The sequence below is a fragment of the Tamandua tetradactyla genome, chromosome 17, assembly GCF_023851605.1.
Source record: "Tamandua tetradactyla isolate mTamTet1 chromosome 17, mTamTet1.pri, whole genome shotgun sequence".
In the NCBI taxonomy this organism is placed as follows: Eukaryota; Metazoa; Chordata; class Mammalia; order Pilosa; family Myrmecophagidae; genus Tamandua; species Tamandua tetradactyla.
Window position 1 is genome coordinate 38,680,717 of NC_135343.1, and position 27,347 is coordinate 38,708,063.

Sequence of the window (27,347 nt, forward strand, 5' to 3'; positions counted from 1 at the left end):
CTCAGTGGGCCCCTACAACACTTACTCACGAATACCCTGAAAATGACCAATGCCGGTCAGAAAACAGCCAAAGACAGAAGCAAAAAATAAATCCAACCCTCACTGCCACTATCTCAAACAAATTAGCAGTGTTAAATTAACTTTTTTCATTGGGAACAAGAGTGGGAGGCAGCTTAGGACAGCTCTCTTTTTCTTTTTACCTAAATTCCACCAATCTCTCCAAGTAGAATTTCTCTCTCTGTAAAGCTTTTTCCAATTCCCTAAACCAAAGTAACTTGCTACCTACCCGCTACCACCAACAGATTCCTCCAAGTCATATTTAGCACTTTTTTTTTTTTTGCGGGGCGGGGGGAACTTTAGTCACAATACAAGGTAACATAATTGATAATTGTGTTGAATTAGCAAAGCCTGGCTTTTGTCATTAGATAACCAGGGCTTCTTGAAGATAGGACGCCCATCTTAGCTAAGGCTTCTTCAGATGCTTTCCTCTGTGAGTGCTTCTCCAGTGAAACCATTGATGCATAACCCTTCAGACATCAATTATAGCAAATACCTCCTGGCTTCATGGGCTCTCTCTTACGCCACCCTAGTCCCTCCACAATTCTCCCCAATCCTTCTTAAATAGCTACATCATACTTTTTTTTTTTACCTGTCCATATAAGCTATATTAGGAAATGCACTAGTCAAAATATAAATTTTGTACCAAATAAACACTTTTTGCTTTAATCTCGCACAGAAGTTGAAGTTTTAAAATATGAATGACCACCTATTTTCAACACCCTGCAATACTGACATTCCTTTGTTCTCCTTCATGCAAAAACATTTTTTAACTTGTACATTTAGTTACTATGATTGTACACTCTAGGCATTCCTTTTTGGGGACCAAGAGCCCGGCCTCTGAGCCTCCACCCCACCCCCCAAATCTAGACTAGCTAGTCTTACGGCCCAGTGTGTGGCTGTGGTACTAGGGCTTTTTCCCTTGGACTCTCTCCTGTGTCAGACCCTGCTTCCTAGATTCCAAGGTGTCCTCTCTTCCTCCCCTTTCTTATTTGCTTTCATGGAGTATTCTTTCACTGGCCATTTCTGGCTCAGGTAGCAACCCCTGCCTTTAAGATTCAGTAGCAAAATCTCCATCTAGCCCACACCCAACCCACAGATAGTTCAGTTTTAGCTTTCTTCACCATGTTAAATCAGTTAGCATTCATGCACTGGTATCCAGACTTCCAAAATTTAGTTGGTGTCTTACTGGGAGGTTTCTGGGAGTAAACAGGTTTTATTTCTTTACCGTCATGTTTATTAGCATTTTGGGAGGAAGTGGAGATAAATGCACTTGTTCAGTTTACTATGACTAACCAGAAGTCAAGGACTGAATGTTTACAGAGTACAGGGTCAGTTGCCTTGTCTCGTATATTTTTCCCCTCTAGCACCAAGCAAAGACTTCCAAGTGAGAGCTCAAGAAATATTTGCCAATAACAATTGGTCAATACTTTAGTTAACTAAATGCTAAAATTTAGACCACTCAGAGATTATAAACTGTAAAGCAATCAGAATACTAAAATATACAAAAATGATTACTTCTTCTCAGGTAATTCCAAAGGCAAATGAGTTTCATCAGGACCCTTGGATATCACCAGCAGTCAGGGGCTTTATTGCAGGACTGTAGTCACAGGAACTCACCTTCTGACATATTCTGGAGATTTCCTCTTTATAATATATAAAGCAGCCAAAATAAAAGTCTTCAGGAGCAGTATGTTTGTTTTATTGTTTCTTTTTTTTTTTTTTTGCCCAAATGGTAGAGAATAAATACCAATGCTGACAGAATTCTAAAGTTCTCTGCATTCCAGATAAAGACACTCATTCATTCAACAAATACTTATTACTTTCAGGTACTTTCTAGACACAGCATATACACTTGTGAAAAGTCAAGTAAGGTTCGTGCTCATGTACAGGGGAAGACCATGAACATGAGTCAACAGGGATGAGCTCTGCACTGAGAATTAAAGTCAGGTGATGTCATGGGGGATCACTGGGGGCGGGAAGGTGTCTCAGAGGTGCTAACATTGAAGTCCAGACACAATTATCAAGAACACAAGAGAACCGGCAGTGGGAAGAACAGGAAGGACAGCATTACAGTCTGAGGGAACAGCCAATATAAAGCCCTGAGGCAAGAAAGGCCTTGTCTGGCTGGCACACAATGGTTCAGGGGGAGGTTGGTGAGAGGTATGGGCAAAGGCAAGGAGCCAAGGGTTGGTAAACCAGGGTCAAGAGGTTTGCATTTCATTCTAAGTGCAATAGGACTAGAAGGTTTTAAGCAGGGAGAGACATGAAGCAATGTAGTTTCTATAAAGATCATTTGGTTACTCTGCAAAAAACTGTATTATAGAGAGGCAAGAGTGAAATAAGTGACAGGAGGCACAGCAATGGTTCAGGTGAAAGATGATGAACAGCTTGACCAAAAGAGGTAGGTGCAGAGAGAACAAAGGAAAATTTGACTGCCATGTTGATGGATTAGATGCAGAAAAGTGGGGTCAAATGTATCACACGATTTGGGATTTAAAGCCCTAAGCAAATGGTAGTGCACTTGAAAATTAGAGGATTGGAAATTCTGTTTTGGACATTCAAGTTTACATGCCTTCTAGACATCCATCTAGCAATACCGATATAGATCTAGAGTTCTGGGAAAGGCCAGACTGGAGAAATTGATGTGACAGTCATGTATACACAGATGGATTTAAAGCCTTGGGACTAGATGTGTGTCCTCCCCCCCACCCAGACTGGCTTGTAGAGAGGACCAGGGGACAGGTTCAAGTCCATGGGGTGCCCCAGTGTCCAAAGAGGAGAAGCCTGGGTGAACTCATAGAAATTCCCAAGAGAGTTCACTATGGAATCACAGCATCCTTTACCATTTTACCATCTTTGAAACAAACTATAAGTTAAATCCACAGCTATATCATTGCCTGAATTAGAGTAATGTAACTACTAAGCAGCTGCATCTGAAGACAAATCTCTGACATTTCAGAAATTATTAAAATCAACAGGCATCATATAAACAATCAAAGAAGAGAATTAAGGTTTTTATTTTGCGAGACTGTGGAAGATTTGCTTTGGTATTAACCAAAAAAAGGGTTAGACAACCATGACTACATTTGGTTGAACTGGGAAATATAAAATATAAATGCCCTACCACATTTGGGGCATTTTACACTTCTGCTAAAGAATTTATTGTCATAATATATACTTTTAACTGACACTGAACCCAAATATATTTTGAATTTACAGTCACAAAAGCCAAATATAAAGCTTCAAACTTCACTCAAGTTCCATGGTAATCCTGAAATGTCCAAGTACTAGCAGCTGCTGTAGAGAAACTTGACAATTCTGTACTTAACCATGTGAAAACCAAACAAGGCCCGCCTAAGGAAACTTTTTCCAGAAGGGATTAAGTATAGAAAAGACAATATTTAGAATAAGCTATGCTAGACATCTTTAGGATACAAAGAATAACCTCAAAATACTAAGACAAATTGAAGTCTTGCTACTCAACGTGGGGTCCAAGGGCCAGTAGCAATGCCAGCACCTGAAAACTTGTTAAAATGCAGACCCTCAGTACCCCTACCCCAGATCCCCTAAATCAGAATCTGCATCATATCACAAGGCCCTTGTGATTCCCATGCATATTAAAAAGCGCTGGTCTAGAAGGCTTAGTCCTCATCGCTTCGCAGGGCCCTGGTCATTCATAACCAATAAACACAACACAACACCAGGAATACAGCACTCTCCTTTAGGGGCAGAAGCATAATCAATCAGTTTCTTTCAAATTTGTTAAAAAGAAACATTTATGTTAATAATGTCTCCCTTAATTGTTTTAAGGATTTTGCGTAGGCAGGCAACCAAGTTGAAGTTTAAATCTACAATCAGGTATTCTCATCAAGTTAATCACATATATTAAACATGTCAGTGAATTGCATGGTAATTAGATGTACATACAAGTCTATACTACTTTATATGACCACACCTAGTTGTTTTTCAAGCTTCTCTCTTCTTATTGGATGGTTAAATAGGCTCAATGATGACAGTTTTAGCGGGGAGTCTTCTCAGGGAGAACAACAGGATGATATTCATTCAACCTGTACCCCTATGCATTCCTTTTGCAGATTACTTCTTGAGCGTCTGCTATGCACTGAATGGCAAATACCCTGCCCTATGCACAGACAGGGTGAACTAGGGATTGTACGCATGTAGAATGGAGAGACCCCCACGTTCAGGACACAGGATCAGGGAAAAGCCACTTAGCAGGAAAAGTGTCTACAAAAACCACATGTGTATTTCTTATAAATGAGGGTACAACTCAGTCATCAGGGGCATGTCTTCCAGAGCTTGGGCAGATGGCCTCTTCCCTTCTGCTGAACAATCCCCCCTCCCACCTTTAAATGACCACACCTGTTCAGGTGATCCAGGAAACCCTTTTTGGGTTTACCAGGCATTTACTCTCTAAGAGACCTTTCCTTTCCCACTTTACCTCCTGTTTACCTCCAATTGGTGGGGTATGTTTTTCTTCTGTTATATAAATGATTGGAAAAAATAATTATGATAACGATAGCTCACTGATATATACATTTTTTTCAGAACAGAAAACAGAGGCTTAGAGTTTAAGTAACTGCCCTAGGCACATGAATTGGCAGACAGAACGCAAATAACCTGCTTACAGCACGTTTCAGCTTGGTGGAGTAAAACGTAGAGTTGACATAAAAATATTGATAGAGGAAGTAGTTTTCCAAGGGTGTTACTGAAATGTCCTTTTTATTGTTCCTTTTATCAGTCAAATAGCAGTTAACAAGGACCAGTTTGCCATAAATCACCGTTTTCCCTCTTAGATTTCCTTTATAAAAAATGACCCCCCCCAATCTTCCTAGTTAAAATATTACACGGTGATTCTTTTTTTTTCTCTTCTCACATTCTTGCTACAAATGTAAAGAAACTGAATGATTGTCCAAATGAGTCGTACTGAAAATCCCTCAATTAAATCCAATACACACCTGAACTTAATGGGACTTTAACACCCCCAGAAGATTAATCAGCACGGTGGGGCTCCCGAGGACACAAAGGCTATTTTGTGGGAGTAATGCTGTGCTGCAAGCTTCTTTTCTGTGATTACACCTCATTTTATAACAATGTTCAGACATTTGGTTTGAGCAAGTATAGTAATTACATTTCTCACTTTGAACTAATTTAAGCAGCTACATCTGAGCTTCTCCACAAGTCCTCAGGCTTATCCGCTCTCCTCCTCCCACCCAGAGTACTCATCTTTGAGAAGACCCAGGGACTTTTTGCTAAATGAAGGTTCACTACCCTTTAGGTAGGCTCTGTAATTCAAAATTGTTTTTGCATTATCCAAACTGACCCCGCTGCAAGGGGCAGCAGACTGTCCACCCTTTCTTCCTGGCATTCATTTGGATGAGCCCTGAGGGAATAGAAGACAAACAGGTGAACCAGACTCTTCCACTGACCACCTGTGTCTCCCTGGGTTTAACTTACCAGGTCTTGGTGTCCTCATCTGTAAAATGGCATTTCTGGCCTTTAAGCTGTTTGTGGACACTCCTTTAGGCTGATAATGTTACCCTGACATTTAAAAGAGCAAACCACCAAGTGGCAGACCCTGCAGAGTCAGTGCCACCAAGACCATCCCATCCCAGAGTCAAAAGAATCCTACAGGGGTGCACAGGGAGTTCAGTGGTAGAATTCTTGCTTGCCATGTGGGAGGCCGGGGTTCTATTCCTGGCTCATGCACTCCAAAAACAAAAAACAAAACTTTTTTCAACAAATGGTGTTGCAATCATGGGATATTCATATGGAAAAGAATGAAATGTGACCACCACCATACAACACAGAAAAAAAAAAAAAAGAAGAATCCTGCAGCATGTGTTCCACAGAGAAAATGCTGAGAGAAACCATGATTTTCTAATACTCTAAACTCAAACCTATCATCCACAAACTTTCACTTCTCTAACCCACTTCTTACAGTTCACTCTTCATCATGGTCAAAATGAAAAGAATCAAAACAGACAGCAATACCAGCTGCCATCCCCAACACCAAAGAGCCTCGTTTTGCTAGGTGTGACCCAATATTTTATCTGCTCATGTCTGCACACCTAAGTCTGTCTTCAAGATTGCAAGGAACTTTTAGGACTCAATGAGAAGGGGGGCCTGACTGATTGTAGCAATTAATTTGGTAATTATATTCTTTGTGCATCAAGTGTAGATGTCCTGACATTTTATCTCTGGGGAGAGTTTGTGGGGGAGAGGGGATGGTTGGGGGAGGGTAGCAACCCATTCACTTCAGAATCTGTTATTTCACTTTCCTTCTGTTTGGCAAATCAGCCCACTTTGTAGCATGTGAGAGACAGGCCTGAAATAGTTAACATCAAATTTTCCTTTCCAACCCTGCTGGTAGCTAACCTGTTCTACCGGAATGGACTGATAAAGGGAACTGCCACTTCCTTAGAGATAAGATCATAAGATTCACCTTTCCTAAGAGCTCATACCTACAAGTGAAACAGGGCCCTTTACCAAGCCGCCTGCCCAGGCTCACACAGGTTTCCGGTCTAAGATACCGGACACCACTTGAGGCAGTGGAAAGTTTAGTTTCTTTCTGAAATGGAGTATTTCACTTCTTTATTCTTGCTGAACAATTCCATGACAGAAATTCTCTAATCTCATAAATGAGAATTAAACAATGAAAAGAACTCACAAATACAGGACTTGAGATGGCTGCACAGCTATGCGGGGACGGGACAACGTATACAATTGAAAACCCATCAAATGACAATCTTCAGAATCACTTAAATTGTAAAAACTCAGTGTGTGGGAACTTTAATCTGTTGCCGTGCGGTCAGATGTATGAGTGTGGCTGATAAATCAAAGGTGGGTGCACACTGTGCAAGCTTTCTCTGTACCGGGTGGGATGGGACTGCCTATTTAAAGGCACTTTATGTTGAGTCTTTGTGTACAACTGTCACACACACATGCCTACTCAGATGCTTTGCAAACCTAGATTTTGGTATCTGGTTTGCTTAAATCAAAAGATTAACTGTATTTATTCTCTTTGATGGATCACAATGTCCTTTTATCTGTGAAGACATTGTATCCACTCATGCTTCACCTTGTTTGAACAGAAGAGAGAAAGAAAAGACCAGGGGAAGGTGGAGCACAGAGAATCTTCCCAGAACTCCATTTTGAAGACACTTCTCTCTTAGGTTCTTGGGAATGTTTTAAAATGCTACTAACACAGGAGTTGATGTTCTAGACTTTTATCTAGAACAAAAAAACACAACTACTATTCCGAACAAAAAAAAAAAAACAACTACTATTAAAAGTTGAGCAAGGAAGCCAGAGGGTTAAGGGGGCAGAAAAAAAGAAAAAAAAAACATTAAAAAAAATGATTATGCCTGTCTGTGTGGTATTAGTAACCCCTGATATCTTACCCTCTTGGGGCCATGCTCCCCTACTTACTTTTTGTCTTACTTCTTTTCCAGTCTCCTGCACACTTACAAATCCTGAGTGCAGTCTAAAAGAATATTTGCATTGAATGAGCCAAATACATATGCATCTCTTGATCCTCAATACACATTGATTTGGCTTAAACAGTATTTATCAGTCTGTTTTCAGCTCCAGAGATAGTTCCTTGCAAAACCATTCTCTTGGACTCCTCCTTCATTGGTGGTTCGGTCTTTCAAGTTGCTTTATCAGATGGGGCAAGATTGTTCTCTTGTCTAGACATCAGGCCCTCTCCACAAGTCTTTAAGTCAAAACTGCTCTGCCAGGTGTCAGTTGCATTCTCCTGGCACATATTAGGTGCCTCAAATGTGCCAGACACTGGACCATGCATTTTCATGTGCAGTGTTTTACTTAATCCTCACAAGCCTTATACTATTATTTCTAATGGACAAATGAGAAAGCCAAAGTATGGGAAAAGAAAAATGCAGAGACTGAATTTGAACCCAGCACCCATTCTCCAAGGACAAAGCTGTTTTTATGATGGCACCGTTATTCTAGGAGTTCCCTGAGCAACCTCGTTGAATTGGGCATAGAGCTCCAGGCAACTACTCTGACCAGAACCACCTTCTCAGATACGCATTTACTTTCCTCCTCCAAGTTCCCCCTCCAATGTTCATCTACAAGGTCCCAGCCCTTGGCCCAAAGAGTCAGTCAGGTATGTAAGAGGATTTTAAGGTGCTTTTTCAGCCTATAAATATCACCCTAATACTGGCTTTCATCACTATCCTTACGGTTTAATCCATAGTCTATGTGGGACCATAATTAACAGTGGATTTCTCAAAAACCATAAATGCCATTTGTGGGGTACCTACCTCCTCAAGGACCCAGACCTCTTTTAAATTTACATTTATGTCATCTGACTTAACAGCCCTGAAAATGAGGTATCATGGTTCCCTTTTCATATTCAAGGATACCGAGGCTTGGAGAGGATCAGGTAATTTATCCTTGGTGACACAGCTAATAAGCAGCAGAGTGAAGTTCACATCCAGGCCTGTCTTAGTTGCACTGATCAATACAGTAGTCACATGTGGCCACTCAACACCTGAAGGATGGCTGGTCCGAATTCAGATGTGCTGGAAAAATGTAAAATGCACGTGGGATTTCAAAGGTGTAGTACAAAAAAAGAATGTGCAGGGTCTCAATACTTTTTAATAAAAATTACATGTTGAAATGATAATTTTTGGATACTGTGGGTTAAGTAATAGACATTAAAATTAAATTCACCGGTTTCTATTTACTTTTCTTTTTTTTTTTTTTTTTTTAACTCATAGCTACTAAAGCTTCATAGGCGGCCCTCGTATTTCTGTTGGACAGTCCTGGTCTAAACCCTAGGGTCTTTACCAAGACCCCTACTGCCTACCCCAAATAATATAGCTCTTAATTTACACCTAGTATACTATTTAAAAAAGGATAAAGCCATCTTGACAGTTACTAGATTTCTAATAACAAGAATTTTCTTTCCTGATAGAGATTTTAAGAGTAATTTTAAATGCAAAAAAAAAAATTACAACTTCATATGAAGGTGCCAAAGAATCTTTAAGCAGCCTACACAGACCATCCTTACTATTCATGGCATTTGACTGTATTTTCCCAGGTGGTGTCTTCTTTTAAAATCATTACTTGTGCTCACCATCCCAGTTCTTAACCTCACTAAGGAAAATGTTTCCAAAACAGACCTAAAGAGAATCTAGCTTTTCTCTAAGTATGAGGCTTTAAGAGGTCATATGTCAGGTTAAAAGGTGGAGCAGATAGGATATACAGTGAAAACTTAAGGAGCTGATTGCACGTCCATTTTTTTTCCTCTGGGGAGTAGTGCTCAGTGCAGGGTGCCAGGGTGATGTCTGGAGGGGGCCCTGGCCAGCACAGGAGGACCTGAGGCTGTTTGCTCTGGGTACCTTCACTGTGAAAAACTCATCTGTGGCAGCTCTTGACCAGTACTGCAACTGATAACCCTAAAGGTCATTTCTCTCTAGAGTTGTCAATTTTTGTTATAATGATAATTATCAGCTACAGATACTACGTTTATTTTTTAAAAATGTTCTTTTTCATGTGGTAGACAAAGTTCTGAGCACTTGACTCATTATATCTCATTGAATACTCCTGCAATCCTTTGAAGAATTTCTTTCTGTAAATGAGTAAATCACATCTCTGGATCCAGGCTAGACTAAGAAATTCAACAGTGGGCTCTGAAAGCCACAATGAGCAACAATGGGTCTCCTTCCTTTCTTCCCTAAAATTCTTAGGATATTCCCAGCCTGCTTGGGGTGGGGGTTGGGTAGCGACTCAGTCAGTGGCAAAAGTGTTCACATGGTATCATTTAGTAGTTACTTAAATTACATGCTTTTAAACAGCACTCCTACATGCTGACATGACAAACGACACCTCTACCTGTATGCCTGTAATCGGCCACACATGCATAGATTATGTGAAGTAACTGGCTTAAAGGGACTTGTAAAACTTAACTACAAACGGGACAAAAGTTAAAGATGGAATGTCGGAATGAACAGCTTACTTCCTTTCCTTAATTGGCTTCGATTTTAGTGTTAATTGACTTTGAGTTAAGTACCTTGATACAAATAGAGGAAAGCTGACCTTTGGAACGCTGGTGACTTGTTGGGTAAATATGTCTTTATGGACTTCATAAAATGCAGATTGTGTAAACACACATTCAGGAACTATTAAAAGCACTGGGTGGCTAGAGCAATGCACAAAAGTGGACTTTAAGATTTCTGAGTACTGGGTAGTTAGACATTTAAGAAAATAACCATCAAGGATGTAATTACAATTTAGGAAGTGGATCTCAAACTGCTCAAACTCTGGCTTGCAGGTAGTAGAATCACCTGGGGGCTTTCAAAAGTGCAGATTCCGTGGGCCCCACACCCAGAGAGGCTGATTCAGGAGGTCTGAGTGGGCTGCAGACACCTGCATTTTAACAAGACCTCCAGACTTAGTAGGTGGCTCAGGACTATGCATCAAGAAATGGTGATTTCATTGCCACAAAGTAGCTTCACTTGCTGGCCTTTCCAACCCCCATGGAAAAAAACACCCACATGAATACAAAGGGCTAGAAAATTTAACTAGAGGGTATCACCCAGAAGTGGGGAGAAACTGTGGAGCAGGAGAGAACCCTCTTCCCCACCCCTGCCTGTTAAACCAAGAACCAATGAAGGCTCAGCAGGTGTTAAGCTGGCCACAGGTGGGCCTTCTTTTTTGCACACCCATCAAAAGAAGAGACTTTTGTTCCTCTAAAGTCCACAGAAGCTGATGGCGAGCAACATAACCACTAAAAAGAAAATCAATGGCACAGGTTCGGCAAGAGTAACCTTGGCTGCAATACTTTCCTTGCATATAGCCTGGTGCTTCCCACCACTGACCATATCCACAGAGCCATCTCAGTCGGCACAAAGAGAGGCAAACAGCCATTGTGTAAGACTCTGTGGCACCTGGAAACTCTTCTCCAGTTCTGGGCACCTGCCCACTGAGAAGGAGACCAGATGGAATAGGGAGAACACTGCTGACAACTAGAGCTGCATACCCAAGACAATGGAAATGTGAGAACTGGGCGCACCTGATCCCTGAAAATGTCCTAGCAGAAGTTGAAGGGCCATCCACTAGGGTAAAACTGGTTATATTCAAAGCCCCATGTGTTTCAATCCCACAGGTACTGTGTTGCTTTCACATGAACAAATGTGCCCTCAACCACAAATAACCCTATCCCCAAAGCTTATCCAAATGGTCTTCAAGTTTAAGAGATTAGAACATGTTTTTTTTTAAACTAGACACAGAGATTACCAAATTAAGTATCAAATAGGGTGACTTAAGTATTCCCACAGCCAGAAAGTGTCAAATCCATAAACTGTTTACGAATGAGTATACATTTTCAACAATGAGTACTTCTTGATAAGAGTTCGCATGTACTTTTACTGAAAGTTTATGGATGAGTATAAATTTTCAACAATCAAGAATGAGTACTTCTAAGTATGTGCAAGCTTTAAACTTATCAGGGAGTGACTCACACATTGGCTATCCTCAGCTCATTCCCTGGGGCATAGGGCAGTGAACATGCAGATTAAAATTCCTAAAACCAAGAAAATTACTTCAAATTGATCTACAATCCTTGGTTTACCTTACCGTAAGGAGATCTTGTCACTTGCCCTCCAGAGACAATGTCTGTATTTCCTATCAGTGTATATAATGGGAAAATTAAAAAGCTTATTTAAATGCAAAAAAAGAATGAGTACTTAAGAGTTTGCATGTAGTTTTATTGAAAAATTCACAAAACCTATATGAAGCTGTTAACACTACCACTCTATGGTTGTGCCACCACAGATACATTAAAAATCCCAATTTATACCAACATGCTATTAGTAAAGCTACTTGAAGAGAGAAGCATCAAGTCTTAAAAATAAGAAAGGGGACTAGCACTTTCAAAGAACATGTTGCTTTTTCAAAGGTATGTGCTATAGCACATATCCATTCTTGCACACTTTTGTTTGAATCAAGTGATTGATTCTCACATTGATCTCCCAGAATAGAAATCCTCCCACCTCCAAATAAGGGAAAAGGGGGAGGCCTAACTTACCTGTCTAGTTTTTACAGGTGTGTGAGAGCTATATTGCTTCTTGTTATTATGATCGCTTATGATTGTCACAACCTCTAAAGTGCCCGGTCTTGCTACCGCTGAGGTGTGAAGTGGTCATCCACACCCTATCGGCTATCGGCGGGTTACTAGTGCCCCTCCCCTCTGCTTCTAGGAAGGGTCTACCACCCATACCCGACAACCTGGCTCTGCTGGTAGCTCCACTGCCAAGTCAAGGCCCTCTAAAGCTCTCTCCGAGCTTGTGAAGACTTATCAGTATACAAAGGAATGCCCCAACAAAGCGAACTGCAAGGACCTTAGGGGATGCATGATGTTGGCTGCTCCTGTCCTAATCTCCAGGTTCACCTGCTTTGAACATCTGTAAAGGAAGCTTTTTCCCGGAGGGGAAGCAGAAGAAAGGAGGACAGGGGCCGGGGGACGGAGCAACAGCAAGCTAGAAATCTACAAATAAGAATGGGAAATAGGAGAGCTGGTGTCTGAGGATCACAGGCCAGGTGGTTGTGTTCATGATGCCATTTTCTCTGGAGAAGTCTTGGAGATTTTGTCATTTTTTTCATCCCGTTTTTAAGTGGCCTTTACATTTTCTCCTAAGAAATTAAGACAATTTTTCAGCATTTCCCACATTTGCAGGCAGTGCCACACTTAAGGGTGACAAGCTACAATCTTAAAACCTGGCATTGGTTTTTGTTAGAGACATCTGTTTTAAGTCAACGTATTTTCATTTCTAGGTAAAAGCATAGGATTCTATAGTTCTGTTTTCTGTTAAATTCAAGCACATTAACAATGATTTGTCAAAAACTCAAATTCAAGGAACTATTCCTCTTCCTTGTAAAATAATTGGCCTTACTTCCACACACATACACAAACACAGACACAAACACACAAAAGAAAAAAAAACTCTAGTATTTACCAGGTTAACTATTACAATAGCTGAATTTGCATCCTAAAGGCATCTGTGTTACATCACCAAGGAAAACGTCTGAAAAAAATTAATAGGGCTTTTAAAGTTTCAGCCAAGCCTTTTAAAATGATAATAATAATAAAAGTCATAATTCTGGACAGCTGTAGGTGGTTTTTTCACATGCTTAACTTTTTTTTATTAAATAAAAGGCCTCTCTGAGCCCCCAGTCTTGGGGTTTGTTCACATGAAACTTAACCGCACAAAGGATAGGTCAAGTCTACTTAAAATCTAGGCCTAAGAGTCACCCCCAAGAGAGTCTCTTTTGTTGCTCAGATGCGCCTCTCTCTCCAGCCAATATGATGAGCAGTCTCACCACCCTCCCCCTCTCTGCATGGGACATGACTCCCAGGGGTGTGGACCTTCCTGGCAACGTGGGACAAAGATCCTGGAATGAGCTGAGACTCAGCATCAAAGGACTGAGAAAAACCCTAGAATGAGCTGAGAATTAACATCAAGGGATTGAGAGAACCTTCTCGACCAAAAGGGGGAAGAGTAAAATGAGACAAAGTATCAATGGCTGAGAGATTCCAAACAGAGTCGAGAGGTTATTCTGGGGGTTATTCTTACGCATTAAGTAGATATCACCTTGTTGTTCAAGATGTAGTGTGAGGCTGGAGGGAATTGCCTGAAAATGTAGTGCTGTGTTCCAGTAGCCATGTTTCTTGATGATGATTGAACAATGGTATAGCTTTCACAATGAGACTCGGTGAATGTGAAAACCTTACGTCTGATGCTCCTTTTAACTACTATATCAACATATGGAATAAAAATAAATAATAGGGGGAACAAATGTTAAATTCAGTTTGAAATAGTGGTAAATGAAAGCGAGAGGTAAAGGGTGTGGTACGTGTAGTTTTTTTTTCTCTATTATCATTTTATTTCTTTTTCTGTTGTCTTTTTATTTTTTTCTAAATCGATGCAAATGTACTAAGAAATGATGAATAAGCAACGATGTGATATATTAAGAATTACTGATTGTATATGTAGAATGGAATGATATTTAAATGTTTTGTTTGTTAATTTTTTTTAATTAATAAAAAAAGTTAATACAAAAAAATAAAATAAAAGGCCTCTAGGGTCAACAATTAGAATTTGTTTTTTATTGTCTTATGATAACACTTTATGTGAAACATTATTTTGCTATCTTCCTTTGAAGAGGTTTTTACATATCTAACTCAAATGAGACAAAATGAGATAGAGCAAAGAGGAAAGGGCAGGAGGGGAAGAGGCAACATTCCTCAAAACACTCACATTTGCGGCTGTGGATGCGTGCCACCTTTGGAAAACCTCTGATAGGATGCACTCACCAGGAAAAGCTGATGGCAGTGATTGGATAGGTAAAGTCGTCAATTGTGTCTAGGTGGGTTGCAACTCTGTAGGCTTGATTCCTCCCTTCCGAACTCTGATGGGTCTAATTCTTAAAATACCGGCTCTGAGAGCCCAGAATTTGTAATTGGAATGATACAGGGCTGAGAAAGAAAGCGTGGAAACCCTGGATATGCTCCACATCAACAGCTGGATGGGGGCACCCCTCAATCACTCTCCCTCTTCAACAAGAGAATTATGGAAGAGGGGGATCTGTGGGAAAACCCTTCATAATCAAATCACCCTGACCGTCTGGATGATGCAGAAGCACTGGGATATGAAGCCTGGAAATCAACAGCGGAATCCTCAGATTCACAAGATACCTTTTCCTGCTTAGGAAGAATGCCTGCCCAGCTGATGGGAATTAGCTGAGGGGACTCTGAAACCCCAAAGAAGGAAAATTAAGACAAAGTTTCCTATTCTATACAAGCAGTGTGGATCGTGTTATTCCAAGGGGAATCCTGACTGCATAATATAGTATCAAAACAGGATGGGAGATTGAGTCTCCCTCTTCCAAGTGGGCTGTGATCCTCCTAGTCATCTTCTGTTCTTGATTTGGGGATTGTTTTCATCCTTCCCCAAAGCTAGGTTTCTAGGTGCCCTTGGACATATCACTTTCTGGCTGTGTGATGATGTCGAACAGAGAATAATAACGGCCTAACTTTATCTGGAATTAACCCATGTGACAGTGAACAACAGCCTTATAAAATCCTACCTCCATGTCGTAGGTTTTTTTATTACTATCTTGGACTTGGGTATTTTTAGTGCCTCTTTTACGGGAAACAGTGGGTCTCACTTGGGTCCTCTGACTTATTCTTGGTTTTCCTCCCAATGCTGCCTCAAGTAGAAAGCTGCATTCCAATTCATATTCCAGGCTCTTCATCTCTCACCAGGAATTACCTCCAAAGAGTAAGCACTGACAAGTGATGGATAATTTGCATTTTAACCCTATTCAAATTGGGGCAAATGGCTTAATATGCATGCTAATATTCCATCATTATTCCAATTAAGGAAACTATTATGTTAAAATGTTTAATCAGGAGAATTAGGGAGAACTCCAGACACCTAAAATTAACCTCTAATAGTCTTGACATTCACTTCACTTAACTGCAATTTGTCAAGTTATAAGCAACTCCAGTTTATGACTTCTGCTTAGGCACGTGGGGATTCCTGATAAGACCTAAAAGCAATTCATTTCCTAACTAGATTGATGTCTAAAAGAATAAACTTAAAAGGGCTGCAATTTAAATACAATCAAATCCCCAAGCAGTCACATTCCAAGAGACTTAAACATCATCATCTTGATCCCCGGTAACGACAATGCTTTTCGCATCAGAAACAACACAACCACTTCCTCTTTCTCTGACCTTCTCTGTTTAATTACTTCCTGTGATTTCTTCTAGGGCTGAGCGTGCAGGCTTCCCAGGGCGCTAGGGCTGAGTGTGCATGCTTCCCAGGGTGCTAGGGTTGAGTGTGCATGCTTCCCAGGGCACTAGGGCCGAGTGTGCATGCGTCCCAGGGCACTAGGGCCGAGCGTGCATGCTTCCCAGGGGACTAGGGCTGAGTGTGCATGTTTCCCAGGGCGCTGGGGCTGAGTGTGCATGCTTCCCAGGGCCACAGGCTTTCTGTACAGGGCTGGTTTGTCTGGAAGGTACAGAGTGCCAGCTGACCATCAGACATTATACACAAGAGTCTGGCACTTTGACATTTCTCATTAAATGATGGCTCTCTTGGGTCTCCTAGCATTATTCACCAAGAACTTTTTTTAAACCAGGAGAAAAAAAAAATTCTTCTAACACATGCTCTTCTATAATCAAACTATACCTCAAAGCTGGAAATCCTAACAGGGACGGGGAAGAGAAGGTGATTGATAGCATCTCTCAGGGCATAACCACCAACCTTCTCGTCCAACAGACTCCAAATTCCAAATATGTTAAGTCACTATTTTTAAGGTCTGGACAGTGAAGAATCAAACCTGGTAGCTGAGAGCTCATTACCATCACAACCACAGGTAGATCCTTGTTACTTAGAATAGCAGCATCAGCCTCATCTGGGAGTTTCTTAGAAATGCAGAATCTCAGGCCTAACTGAACCAATTTACAAGATTCCCCAGGTGATCCGTATGCACATTCAAGTTTAAGAAGCACTAATACAGGGTCCCCCTCTCAAAATAGTTAAGCTAAAATAAAGGTCCAAGTGAATATTCAGCTTTGTTAGCCATTGCTCGTCAGGGGTAAGGTGGCCAGTGCTCTTTCCAAAAATATCTGTAGAGCTGCTGTTTATCTCAGTGCAGAAAAGGCCTTCTATTCCACACATCATCTCAAGGGGCTCTGGCTCACTACTTGGTAGAGCCGGGCTGGAAAGCAACAAAGAAGTGTCACTTCACAGATCTGAGGCATTTACAGGATTTTAATTGAGTTCTACCAACAGTAGTATAAATCAAGCTGTACAGACACCACCATTTCTCTATGAGAAAACAGGTTCTGTGAGGTTAAAACACATAATGTAGTTCAACAGACATGGGCTCTGAAGTCAACAGTTAGCTTCTCAAAACTTTTTCCTCCAACATCACGTGATGCTTGAGTGTAGGGCACATTGTACCCATGTGCACAAACATACACGTTCAACCTAAGAATGAGTTGAAGAACTTGTTAAGGGATTCTGGCACTGGCAGGCAGCTCTTTTAAAGCTCTGGACATACAGTTCCCCCCATCCGAAATCTAGGATCTCCATACTTGCGTTTCTAGCTTGCATCTCCAGGAGGAACCCTGAAAAAAAGGTGGGGAAGAAAAGGAAAACAGCCCTAGCAATCAAGCAGTTAGTCAGTCCTCAAGATGCTGCTGCCTTATACCCTTAAGGCATATAGAAGTACCTAGCACTGTAAAGTGTAAGCTCCCTGAGGGCAGAGGTGTCCTGAGTATGACTCAGGTACAGTCTGGCAAAGGAGGTGCTCAATAATTGCAGTAGTGAAGGAGGTGTTCAATAATTGCAGTAGTGAATGGCATGTGGTAGGCACTCAAGAGCTAGTCATTCCCTTTCCTCTGGCCTCACCCTCACTGCTATTTATTTCATCCAGTAAAATATTTTATTCAAAGTTTTGCAATTGGGGCCCAAATACATTCTAAATTCAAGTTCTTTAGATTCAAAGTCTACCATACTCCAAATTGATACCTATAAACTAATAATCCCATAATTTTCCTTAGGATAGAAGACATCCACAAGATCTCAAGCTGGTTTAAAACAGCGGAATCCTGTTCTGAATCCTGTCCACACCCGGATTAATGAGAAGGCAATTATTATGCCTTCGGGGCCAGAAGTACACATTGAGCCAGTATACACCCCAGAAGAGCGCATTTGCTTTGGAATTTCAAACTTGAGAAAAACCAGACTTGGTTTAATCTATTAAGTAAAGGAGAGATATTAAGCCTATATTCACACTTATGCAGCTTTAAAAGGCCTGTAAAAATGAGCAAAATTACTGGGATGTTGATGAACTAAATTAAACCTGTGGTCCAGCACTATATCTGTATTCACTTGTACACTCTATTCTTTGGCTGGAAAAATAAAATAAAAACACTAACATGGCCTGCAAATAGACAAAACAAGCCATAAGCCATCTCATTCCTAAGAGAACTCTCAACCCCAACCCTTCCCCACCAAGTCTACTGACTCTTACTTTAGAAACAACTCGAATGCTTTTGGTAATATGGTTTCTAGACACAGATCAGGTAAGGGGCAGGGATTGCAAGTGAGCCTAGGGTGCTACTATAGGTAGGTACATGGACGGTAAGAGAGGAGTCCACTACTAAAGACATAAAACCCCCCAAAACACAGTCAACTAAGGTCACCAAGTAAGGGGCCAACGATTTCCTGGGCATTATTGACTTTATAGTATAAGAAACAAGGTACTCTTCCAGAGGAACCTACCAGGTCAGTATTGGAAAGGCCAAATGACTGCAAACCAAGACTTATAGATCCTAATTCTCGCACAAACTCCCCAAGAAGCCCTGAGCAAGTCACTGCAACTCTCTCAGCTATAAAGCCTTTCCTGCCTGAAAAGGTTGCTATGAGGCTAACATGAGTTAAAGTATGTTCTCTGACTTTATCCTGAAAATAAACAATACCTTGTTACCTGAAGTGAGACATAAAAGAAGAGGATGGGTACCACTGAATTCCCAATTTGTCAGGCGATGTGCTAAAATGCTTTACTTCCGTAATCTCATTTTCACTTTCTAACAGCCTATGAGGCAGACAGCAGAATGAACCTAATTCACCTTAATCCAGGGCTCAAGGGGCAGATCACTTGCTAAGGTCCCTTAGTCAGTAAGGAGCAGAGGCAGGATCCATCCCCAAAGCCCATGTTTTATCTGCAGTCTTTATGGCAGTCTCCCCCCTCAGCAGGAAAAAGCAACCCCAAAGCCTTTGGGGATGTAAGGCCGAGTATGAATAACAGTTTAAAATCTTACAAAAAGTAAAGTTACTTTCAATTCATGAATATTTACTTCAACCAACTGATAAATGTTTACAGGAAACCTATTATTTGCTCAGCAGTTGGTATAAGGCCAATAAGCCATTCTTTCCACATCTAGAAGGGGAGAGAGGGCAAGCTTCTCTATGCATTGTGCTCAATTCTTAGTTGGGTGGGGGATGCAAAGATAAAATAAACAGCACCTGGCTGAAAAATCAACCAGAGCCAAAGTAATGCAATGAAGAAAAGAAATAAGAGGAATAAATATTGAGGATGAAAAGATATTATTACCAGATGAACATAAGAAAGACAATTTTTAAAATTAACCTGACAATTAAGTTGTAAACATTTATGAATGAACCACAAGGAATATATCTAAAAAAGAAAACAACCAGTTTTGAAAAAATCATTGATTCAGTACACTGAGGTGCCAAAAGCATACTTTTTAGTTTTAGAAGCTGCCCATATTTCTTCTATCATAAGAGCTAAATCCTGGGGTGAAGTCAAAATCCATTTCTTCTTCTCTACCCTTAAAGCGCAAATCAACATAGCTATTTTGTTTCTGAGTATTCAACTACCCTTTAATTTGAGAGAATCATAAGTAACATTTCATAAGGTATTTAAAATTTACGCTCAATTTGGTATCATGTGTGCAACATGTCACATGTGAACATAGTTTTTGTAAAGGATACCTGAAACTTCAGGAAATGAATAATATAAAAGTCGTTACTTAATTCTGTAAACTCCTATGGCAATCAATATCTTGGCCTGACTTCCCCTCACAGCGTGGGCCACAGGTCAAGTTATGATACGATCCTTCATGCCTACTCAGGCAAAGTGTGCAGAGAACAAACTTCGTTCCACAGTACACTGTGTGCACCAGCGCAAAATATAACTACCACTTCAAAGGTACCAAAAACCCTAGAAAATGCTGGAAAAGCATCATCAATGTTCTAGTTTAAAATTTATTGAAAAGAAACATTTATCAGAATATTATACCAAGTTTATCAATGTGACTGGGTCTTTTAAAAAAATAGCAAAATCAATTGAGAAAACAGGCCAAAATAAACCACCACATGCACAAAAAACTTCCTGCTTTGCCTCTACTACCATCTCGTTCAATTTCTGAGGATTCTGCTGTTAGACTGTGTATTTGTGCTCAGCCTGGTAATATAGGAACTATGCCAATATTGGAGTTCATCAGCACAGCTGCCTCCAACATCAAGTGTTAAGACTTCATCAGAACCCTGCAGCTACTGCAAATTGCTAATATTGTGATTTCTGCAGAGATTCTCCTGCAGAGGCAGAAACACAGGCTCTAACTTACTGAGCTCAAGATCTTCTACATACCAATTTCCACAACAGTGACTGGAATCAAAATTGTTTTGAGGTGTCCATCACAGATTGACCACTACCAGATAGCTCGGTGCCCATTTCCACAAAACATACCAAGACTTCATGCAAACATAATGAGTTTCTCAGAACCAGGCTTATATACAACCTAAGCTAAACAAATACAACTGTAATTACTGGGTTAGTCAGCAGGGGCGGAACAGTATTTTTAAATAATTAAATCCATTATTTTACTCAAGATATTTATTTAGCAACCACAATGTAACCAACAGTCTTGGGTCAACAACTAGAAACTAGGCAGTTGAGAGTGAACCCTGAACCCAAAAAGCTCCTATTCTGGTCCAGAATCTAGTTGGATAGAATCCCAACTCTAAACAGTGATGAGTGCAATACAGTGTGGGGGAAAAATACTATCAAGAGAAATTGCTTTTGGCTTTGGATGGGGGTGGTGCAGGGTGAGGAAAGGCAAGGAACACCTCACACAAAGAGTGGTTCAGAGTTGGCTGGGGGAATGAGCAGAACTTTACCTACTGGAAAAGAGAAGGAAGGAAAAAGATATTTTTGGAATAAAGAGCAAGAGCTGAACTGACTGTCAAGGCCAAATAGTTTTTAGTATTCGTACTTAGTTCACTTTTAATATTTTTTACTAGTTAAAGAAACAGAAAAGCAGAAGGCACAAGCTACAGCCAGAAAGGAGGCAGCATTTGCAAGCAATTCCATAGAAAGAAACTCCATCAGAAGCAGATGGAGGTCTAGTCCAGGCAGGCACCCTAACCAGCTGTGCAGCTTGCAGCAGATACTGAACTTTATATAATGACAGGTCTGGCTTACAAGATGGATAAGGCCCTTTCAAGTTTTTTGTTTTGTCTTGCTTTTGAGATTTTCTGATGAACAGACCAAGATTGCAATTCTCTGTGTTTTTAACATTTAAGGAATATACTCATGGAGAACAAAACATACCTGCTTTTTACAGCTAGCACAAAGACAATGCATCGATAATTGCTATATCAAGTTCAATGTGCACACCTGTTATTTCAATGAATTTATAGATGACATTCCAGAAATAACCAACTTTGAATTCACACCTCTCCTATTATCGAGAGGTTCTAAAGAATCACAGATTCTCAAGCCCAAATTTATTTAAATTTGCTTTAATTCAGTATGTGCCTTACAGCATTTTCAGAAAAAAAAAGTGAAGTGGAAAAAACTATGGTCACCAATTCAGAAGAATTATGGATAGCATGACTGGTAGAAACCATGTGGACTCTGAAGTCAGGATGACTAAAGCTGGATGCCTGCTTCCCTTCTGAGGAAGCACCTCACAGCCCTTTAAGAGCAGACTTCTTCCTGAACCAGGCTGCCAGCGGTTCAAATCCCAGCTCCCTCAGATACTAGCAGCATGACCTTAGGCATACATGCTAAGTATGACTTCTCTATGCCTCGGTTTCCCAGTCTACAAATGGGGATAATAATACCACCTCTCTCATAGGGTTGTTGAGTAAAGTGCTATAAAAATGTTTGCTATTTGGAGCAAGTAAGTTTGCTTCAGCTTCCCCATCAGTTAAATGGGGGTGATACCTCCTTCACAGGGTTATGTGAAAATTAACCAACTGAGCCCATGAGAAATGTACCTCAGTGCCCTGCCAAGAGCTACAACGGACATCATTTTATGCTTGACACTGTGCTGTAAGCTCTACATTACACACTCTCATTTAATTCTCACAGCATGAAATATAGAGAATTTATTCCATTTTATTCATGTAGATGAAACAAGGGTTAGATACCTATATCATAAAATGAGCAAATGGCTAAGCCTCAAGTTTTAAGTATGTTAAAGATGCATTTAACATGGGGTCCAATGAAGGGCCCCTACCTGAAATAACCAGCTATAAAAGACAATTTTCAGACAATTGAAACTGAGTGTTAAAGACATCAGGAGATTAGTCTCAATTTTGTAAAGTGAGATAGTGGTATTGTGGTTTCACAGACAGTATTCTTATCTTTTGAGAAACAAGCTCAAGTATTTAGGTAGAAGAGAGAAGAGTCCTGATGTCTGTAATTTTCTTTGAAATGGTTTCTGCAAAAACATCCAAGCCTTTTTTTTTTTAAGAAATGGGAAACTTTCAAAATCAGGAAAAATTGAGGACACGGCTGCAAATCCATTCTCAGCACGAAGTGTGTGGCAGAGAAGAGTTCACAAGAGGAACTAAATAGAAAGGTGAATGGTATCCAGATATCTACTGAGCTAGCATCCTATTCCAAATGGCTTATTTTGATAGCAAATCTCCAAACCGTTCATAGCCATGATTAAATGCTTTAAAGCCTTTAGGTCTGAACAATTTTTATAAAAAATTTCCACTCTTATGTATAAAAAAACACTTTCAATAGCTTGCTGCTCTTTACTTTTTTTTTTTTTTTTTTTTTTAAAGGAAAGACAGAGAGAAGGAAGGAAGGATAGAAGGAAGGAAAGGAGGAAGAAAGGGAAACATCTTTTAAACATTTTCTTGTTTTATTGTATTTTGTTTCTCCGTTTTTGTTACATGGGCTGGGGCCGGGAATCGAACCGAGGTCCTCCGGCATAGCAGGCAAGCACTTTGCCCGCTGAGCCACCGCGGCCCGCCCGCTCTTTACTTTTTGAAATTAAAAAAAAAATAGTAGAATTATAATCTGACATGCATTTCTACCTGGAGTAGGACCAAAGAAGAATGGTCAGTATATTTTCTATATTGAAGCTGCCTTTTAGGACCATCAATGAAAAAAGTAGACAATCTTTCCTGAATTACCATATGCTTATTAGAGGAGTTTTAAGTTGAGACTGAAAAGAAAATTAGAAGACTAAATAAAATTTGTATTAGATGCAATTTTACCAGTTTTATTGCATTCTGCCTCTAAACTGTAATGTATTTAAATATATGAACCTTCTAAAAAAAACTTTATGTGTGCACTATCAAGAAAATCTGTTTTTCATCTGAGGTACAATTATTTCTCCCTTAGGTCTCTAGTTTGATGTCACTAATTCTCTTTTATAGCCCTATCTGGAAGAAGCTCTGTCTACTTCTAAAAGGTATGTGAGGAACCTCAAACATAAAACCATTAGAAGAGAAAATAGAAGATCAAAATTCATATAGTGGGAGGGGCAAATAAGCAAAAACCTAGGCTAACATGGCTACCGTTATCATAAATTTTTAGCTCTGAGCTTCCAGAGATGGCAAACAACAACAAAAGCAATCCCCACAAGCTCTGAAATTCAGAGAGAAACCTTCCTGGCAGTAATATTTAAAAGGAATTTTGCAGATGGGTCATCATGTAAGAACGTTGAACAATATAATGGGCAGTGTCTACAACAGCAGTTTATAGCCCTTACAGCCACTTTTTTATCCCAGCATTTCATGTTTCATGCCAAGGTCATGACATTAAAAGCAACTCTGAGAAGGATGTTTCTGTAGTGGGCTAAGGCACCAGGCTTTCTGATTTTCTCACTATTAGAATTTGCCCTGAAATATCCATTGTCTCAACTGGGCTTCTGAGAGCACTGAGGGCAGCCAATTTATTTCCATGCTGAACACACTCTCAGAACCTGGAATAGAGATATTTATTTCTCTGCATCCCAGCTGGAATTCTTTGGCTTCGGATACTACACGGGCAGTAGGCAAGAGTGACATGCTGCCCTGAAAAGGGAGACGCCCAGCCAGTACCCACGAAGAATGGAGACAAGGAACCCCTATGTAGAGTGCTCAACCAGACTTCAAGAACCCCCAGTCCCAGAAGATAGCAACTGTCCCTCACTCCTACTTGTGTATGTGGGTACTATCTAGGACTGATAAAATAACTGCAAGGCCCAGCCGGATATTCCTTTCGTCCATATTTCAGCCTTAAAAGGACAACTTTTTTCTTCATATTACATTTCAAGACACCGTCTTTGATGGTAAAGCAAACTATCTAAAGTAGAAATGCCCAGCAGATGCGGCGGGTTGCTGCGACACATAGACCAGGAGGTATTTCTCCAAAGACCGGTGTCTGGGCAGACCAGGGGGTTACTGCAGTCAAAGCTCCCTGGGGACCCATAGGAAGGAAATTCTCTTTTCCAAACATCAACAACCCACCCCACCCCGCCCCCAGCGTGGCAATAATAAACACCAAAGTATAAAGGGACATTAAAAAAAAAAAAGTGAGATTTCTTGGAGTACAGCATGACATTGTCACCTGCTACAAGAGACTCTAGCCTCCCTGTCGCCCAGCACCAGGTCATTTCCCATCTCTGCACTCGAGTCTCAACGTTCGCCAGGGGCAAAAGAACCGCGGCCTCCACACCCTTGCACAGACACGCGCGGGGCCTCCTTCCAGGCGCGCGTCCCAGTGGCTGCAGACCAGCTCCTCGCGCCCAAGCGGGCGCCGCCGCTACCTTGGCTAATGGCAGCTCTGAATGAAAGGAGCCGAGGCAGGCTCCGGATTTATGAATGTACAGGGGAGGAGGGGAGGGATATCATGTGACAATAAAGGAGAGTGTCTTATTCACAAAAAAAAAAAAAAAAAAAAGTGGCTGGTGGCGGGCACAAGCACTGAGCAGTGGCGGCGGCCGCCGTGCGGTTACAGTTTGGACCCCAGGCCGAAGACCTGAAGCTCCGGGCCCAGCGTCCCTGCTCCCGTCGCACCGAGATTGGAAAAGCATCGGGGAGGGGAGGCCGAGAGCCAAACCCGACCCCACTAAGGTGAGGCGGTGGGCGCTGCACCTAGGCCGGCCGCTAGCTAAAGGCTCGGGTCCTGCGAGGGAGGCGGGTCTGCTCTGGAGACCCCTGGGCGAAGCGCCCCAAGCATTGTTCCCCTCGGGCCCGCACTTCTTGTGCGCGCGCGCGCACACGCTTACACACATACACACACACGCACACGCCGGCAGCGCGCTGCCCCGCACACTCCCGCCCCCGCTGCACACGCTTCAAATTCGGCCTCCACAGAGCCCCCGCCCGGGCAAGCTACCCCGACCCTACGGGGCGCGTGTCCCAGGCCCACAAGGGCGTGCACATACTCACACGGGCCGCGGAACCCCTAGGGCGGCTCCAGCACGCCTGCCCACGCGGGGCTCCCGGCGTACGCCGACCCTCGCGCAGACCGTGCCGGTCAACCCTTAGCTCCGCCGTATTTTTTATGAATGAAAATGTGGTATGCAAATGAGAGCAATTCAAGAAAACGAAATGGCGGAGCCTGAGTCCCAGTGGGCTCCTGAAGGGACCGCGGGACGAGCCACGGGGCACAAGTCACAAAGTCACCCTATAAAATCCCACCGACCCCGGGAAGCCGGAGTGGGGGTGTCAGGTCTTCCGCTCCTGCCGCTGGGAGTCCCCGGAGAGGGCGCAGGGACTGCCTCGAGGTCACCCGCGCGCCCTTGGTCCCCGCAGTCGCCCCCAGCCCGCCGACCCCCGGGCGCGCCCCCGATGGCCCGCAGCAGTGTTCGTCCTCTCCCCACCTCAACAAGAGGGAAAATCTAGCGCCCCAAGGCCGACGGGCCAACGAGTCGCTGCAAGTCACGCCAAGTTCACCCTACAAGCGTCCCCACCCGCGTCCTCAGCCCCGGCTCCCCACGCTACCCGCGGGGCACCCTCGTTCCACTTCACGGCCAAACTTACTCGTCCGGGTGTGTTTCTTCGGTCATTTTCTTGTTCACCTAGACGCCTGTCCCGCCGCGGGCAGCTTTGCTCCCTTCATCTTCCTGTCCGCTCACCCCCCCTTCTTCACATCTCCGGAGATCGCCTGATGGGGGGGTGGGGGCGGCTATAGATGAAGGGGGCGTCGGGGGATGAAGGGTAACTGCAGCGCGGGTGGGTGTTTGGGAGTAGGGGTGCAAACTGAGGGAGGAGTGAGCGCCGCAGCGAGGAGGGACGCCACGGAGGGGCGAGGCGGGCGGGAGCTCTGGGGGGCTCTAGAGCGGGCGGAGGGGGAGAGATTTGGACCGGGGACGGCGGTGGAGGAAAGGAGGCGATAAACAATCGCGCCTCGGAGCGGCCAGAACTGCTGAGAGGAAGAGGAGAGTGGCCGGCCGCGCTGGAGCCTCGGTCCCAGGTCGCCCCTGTGGCGCCGAGCCAGTCACGGTTCCGGGGAGCAGTCGGCGGCCGGGGGAGGTGCGCCTGGGAGGCGGTGCAGGGAACCCGGTCCGAGCCCCATCTCTCGACTCAGCCGATTTACTCCATATTGGATTCTCACCCCCGCCAACAGGAGGAGGAAATGGGGCGGAAGCGATGACGTCTTCCCAGCGGCCAGAGGTGGTGGAGTGCAAAAAGCTTCCTACTTGCGACCGAAAAAAAAAAAAAAAAAAGAAAAGGGGGGGGAAAAAAAACTTTGTCCTGCCTACTGAGCATGCCCGGCTTCCTTTCCCCCTCCCTCCTGGCTTCCACTCCCGGAGGGGCCCGCGAAGAGCGGTGTTGTTTGCGCTGCTTCTGTCTGACTCCAAATCCTCTTCGATGTAGACTCCGGGTTTTAGGTAAACCCGGGAGGCGGCTGGAGGCGGGAGTGGGGGACTTGCACACATCTGGCTCCCGTTTTGTCCCCTCCCTCCTTCCAAACCCAAGAATTAAAACCTGTAGGGAGAAGGAATGGAGAGCTCTGGGCACGGGAGCGGATGGAGTTAAACGGCAGGACGGGTGTTTGGACTCTGAAGACCAACTATGCCCCATCGTGGGATGGGAGGCTGGGGAGCGGCGCAGGTGTTCGGGGCTGGCCTCTCCGCTAGGATCAGAAAGAGAAGGAAGCGGGGTGGGGGTGGATAGTCTTTGCCAAGGTTCTGAGTGGCAGGGGCTTTTCAGTGGCACGAGAATCTTTTACATTTAAAATAGACATTTTAAAGGAACCATTATACGTGCATTAAAAAATGAGTGGGAAATCCAACAGCCGGAAAACTCTGTATTTCAAAAGAAATGATGGACTTTACTTTAAAAAATTAGCCAGTAAATTTCTCTCATGTTGATGGAGGATGGCTCTTGCCCAGACCCTTGAAAGCTATTGTTACTGGGCAAGGGATTGCCAGCCCCTGTGGGCTTCTCGAAAGTTCCTTGCCC

The 27,347-nt window shown here is 42.6% G+C and overlaps 1 protein-coding gene across 1 annotated transcript in view; it reads right to left on the minus strand.

Moving 5' to 3' along the window:
• The window catches only part of SPRED2 (sprouty related EVH1 domain containing 2), a 141,156-nt gene extending 114,579 nt beyond the window's left edge, over positions 1 to 26,577 (minus strand). Inside the window, exon 1 of the mRNA XM_077134406.1 lies at positions 25,923 to 26,577. Coding sequence (XP_076990521.1) covers positions 25,923 to 25,948 — 26 coding nt within the window. The 5' untranslated portion in view covers positions 25,949 to 26,577. The remainder of the gene's footprint in view (positions 1 to 25,922) is intronic.
• Between the last annotated feature and the right edge of the window lie 770 nt (positions 26,578 to 27,347).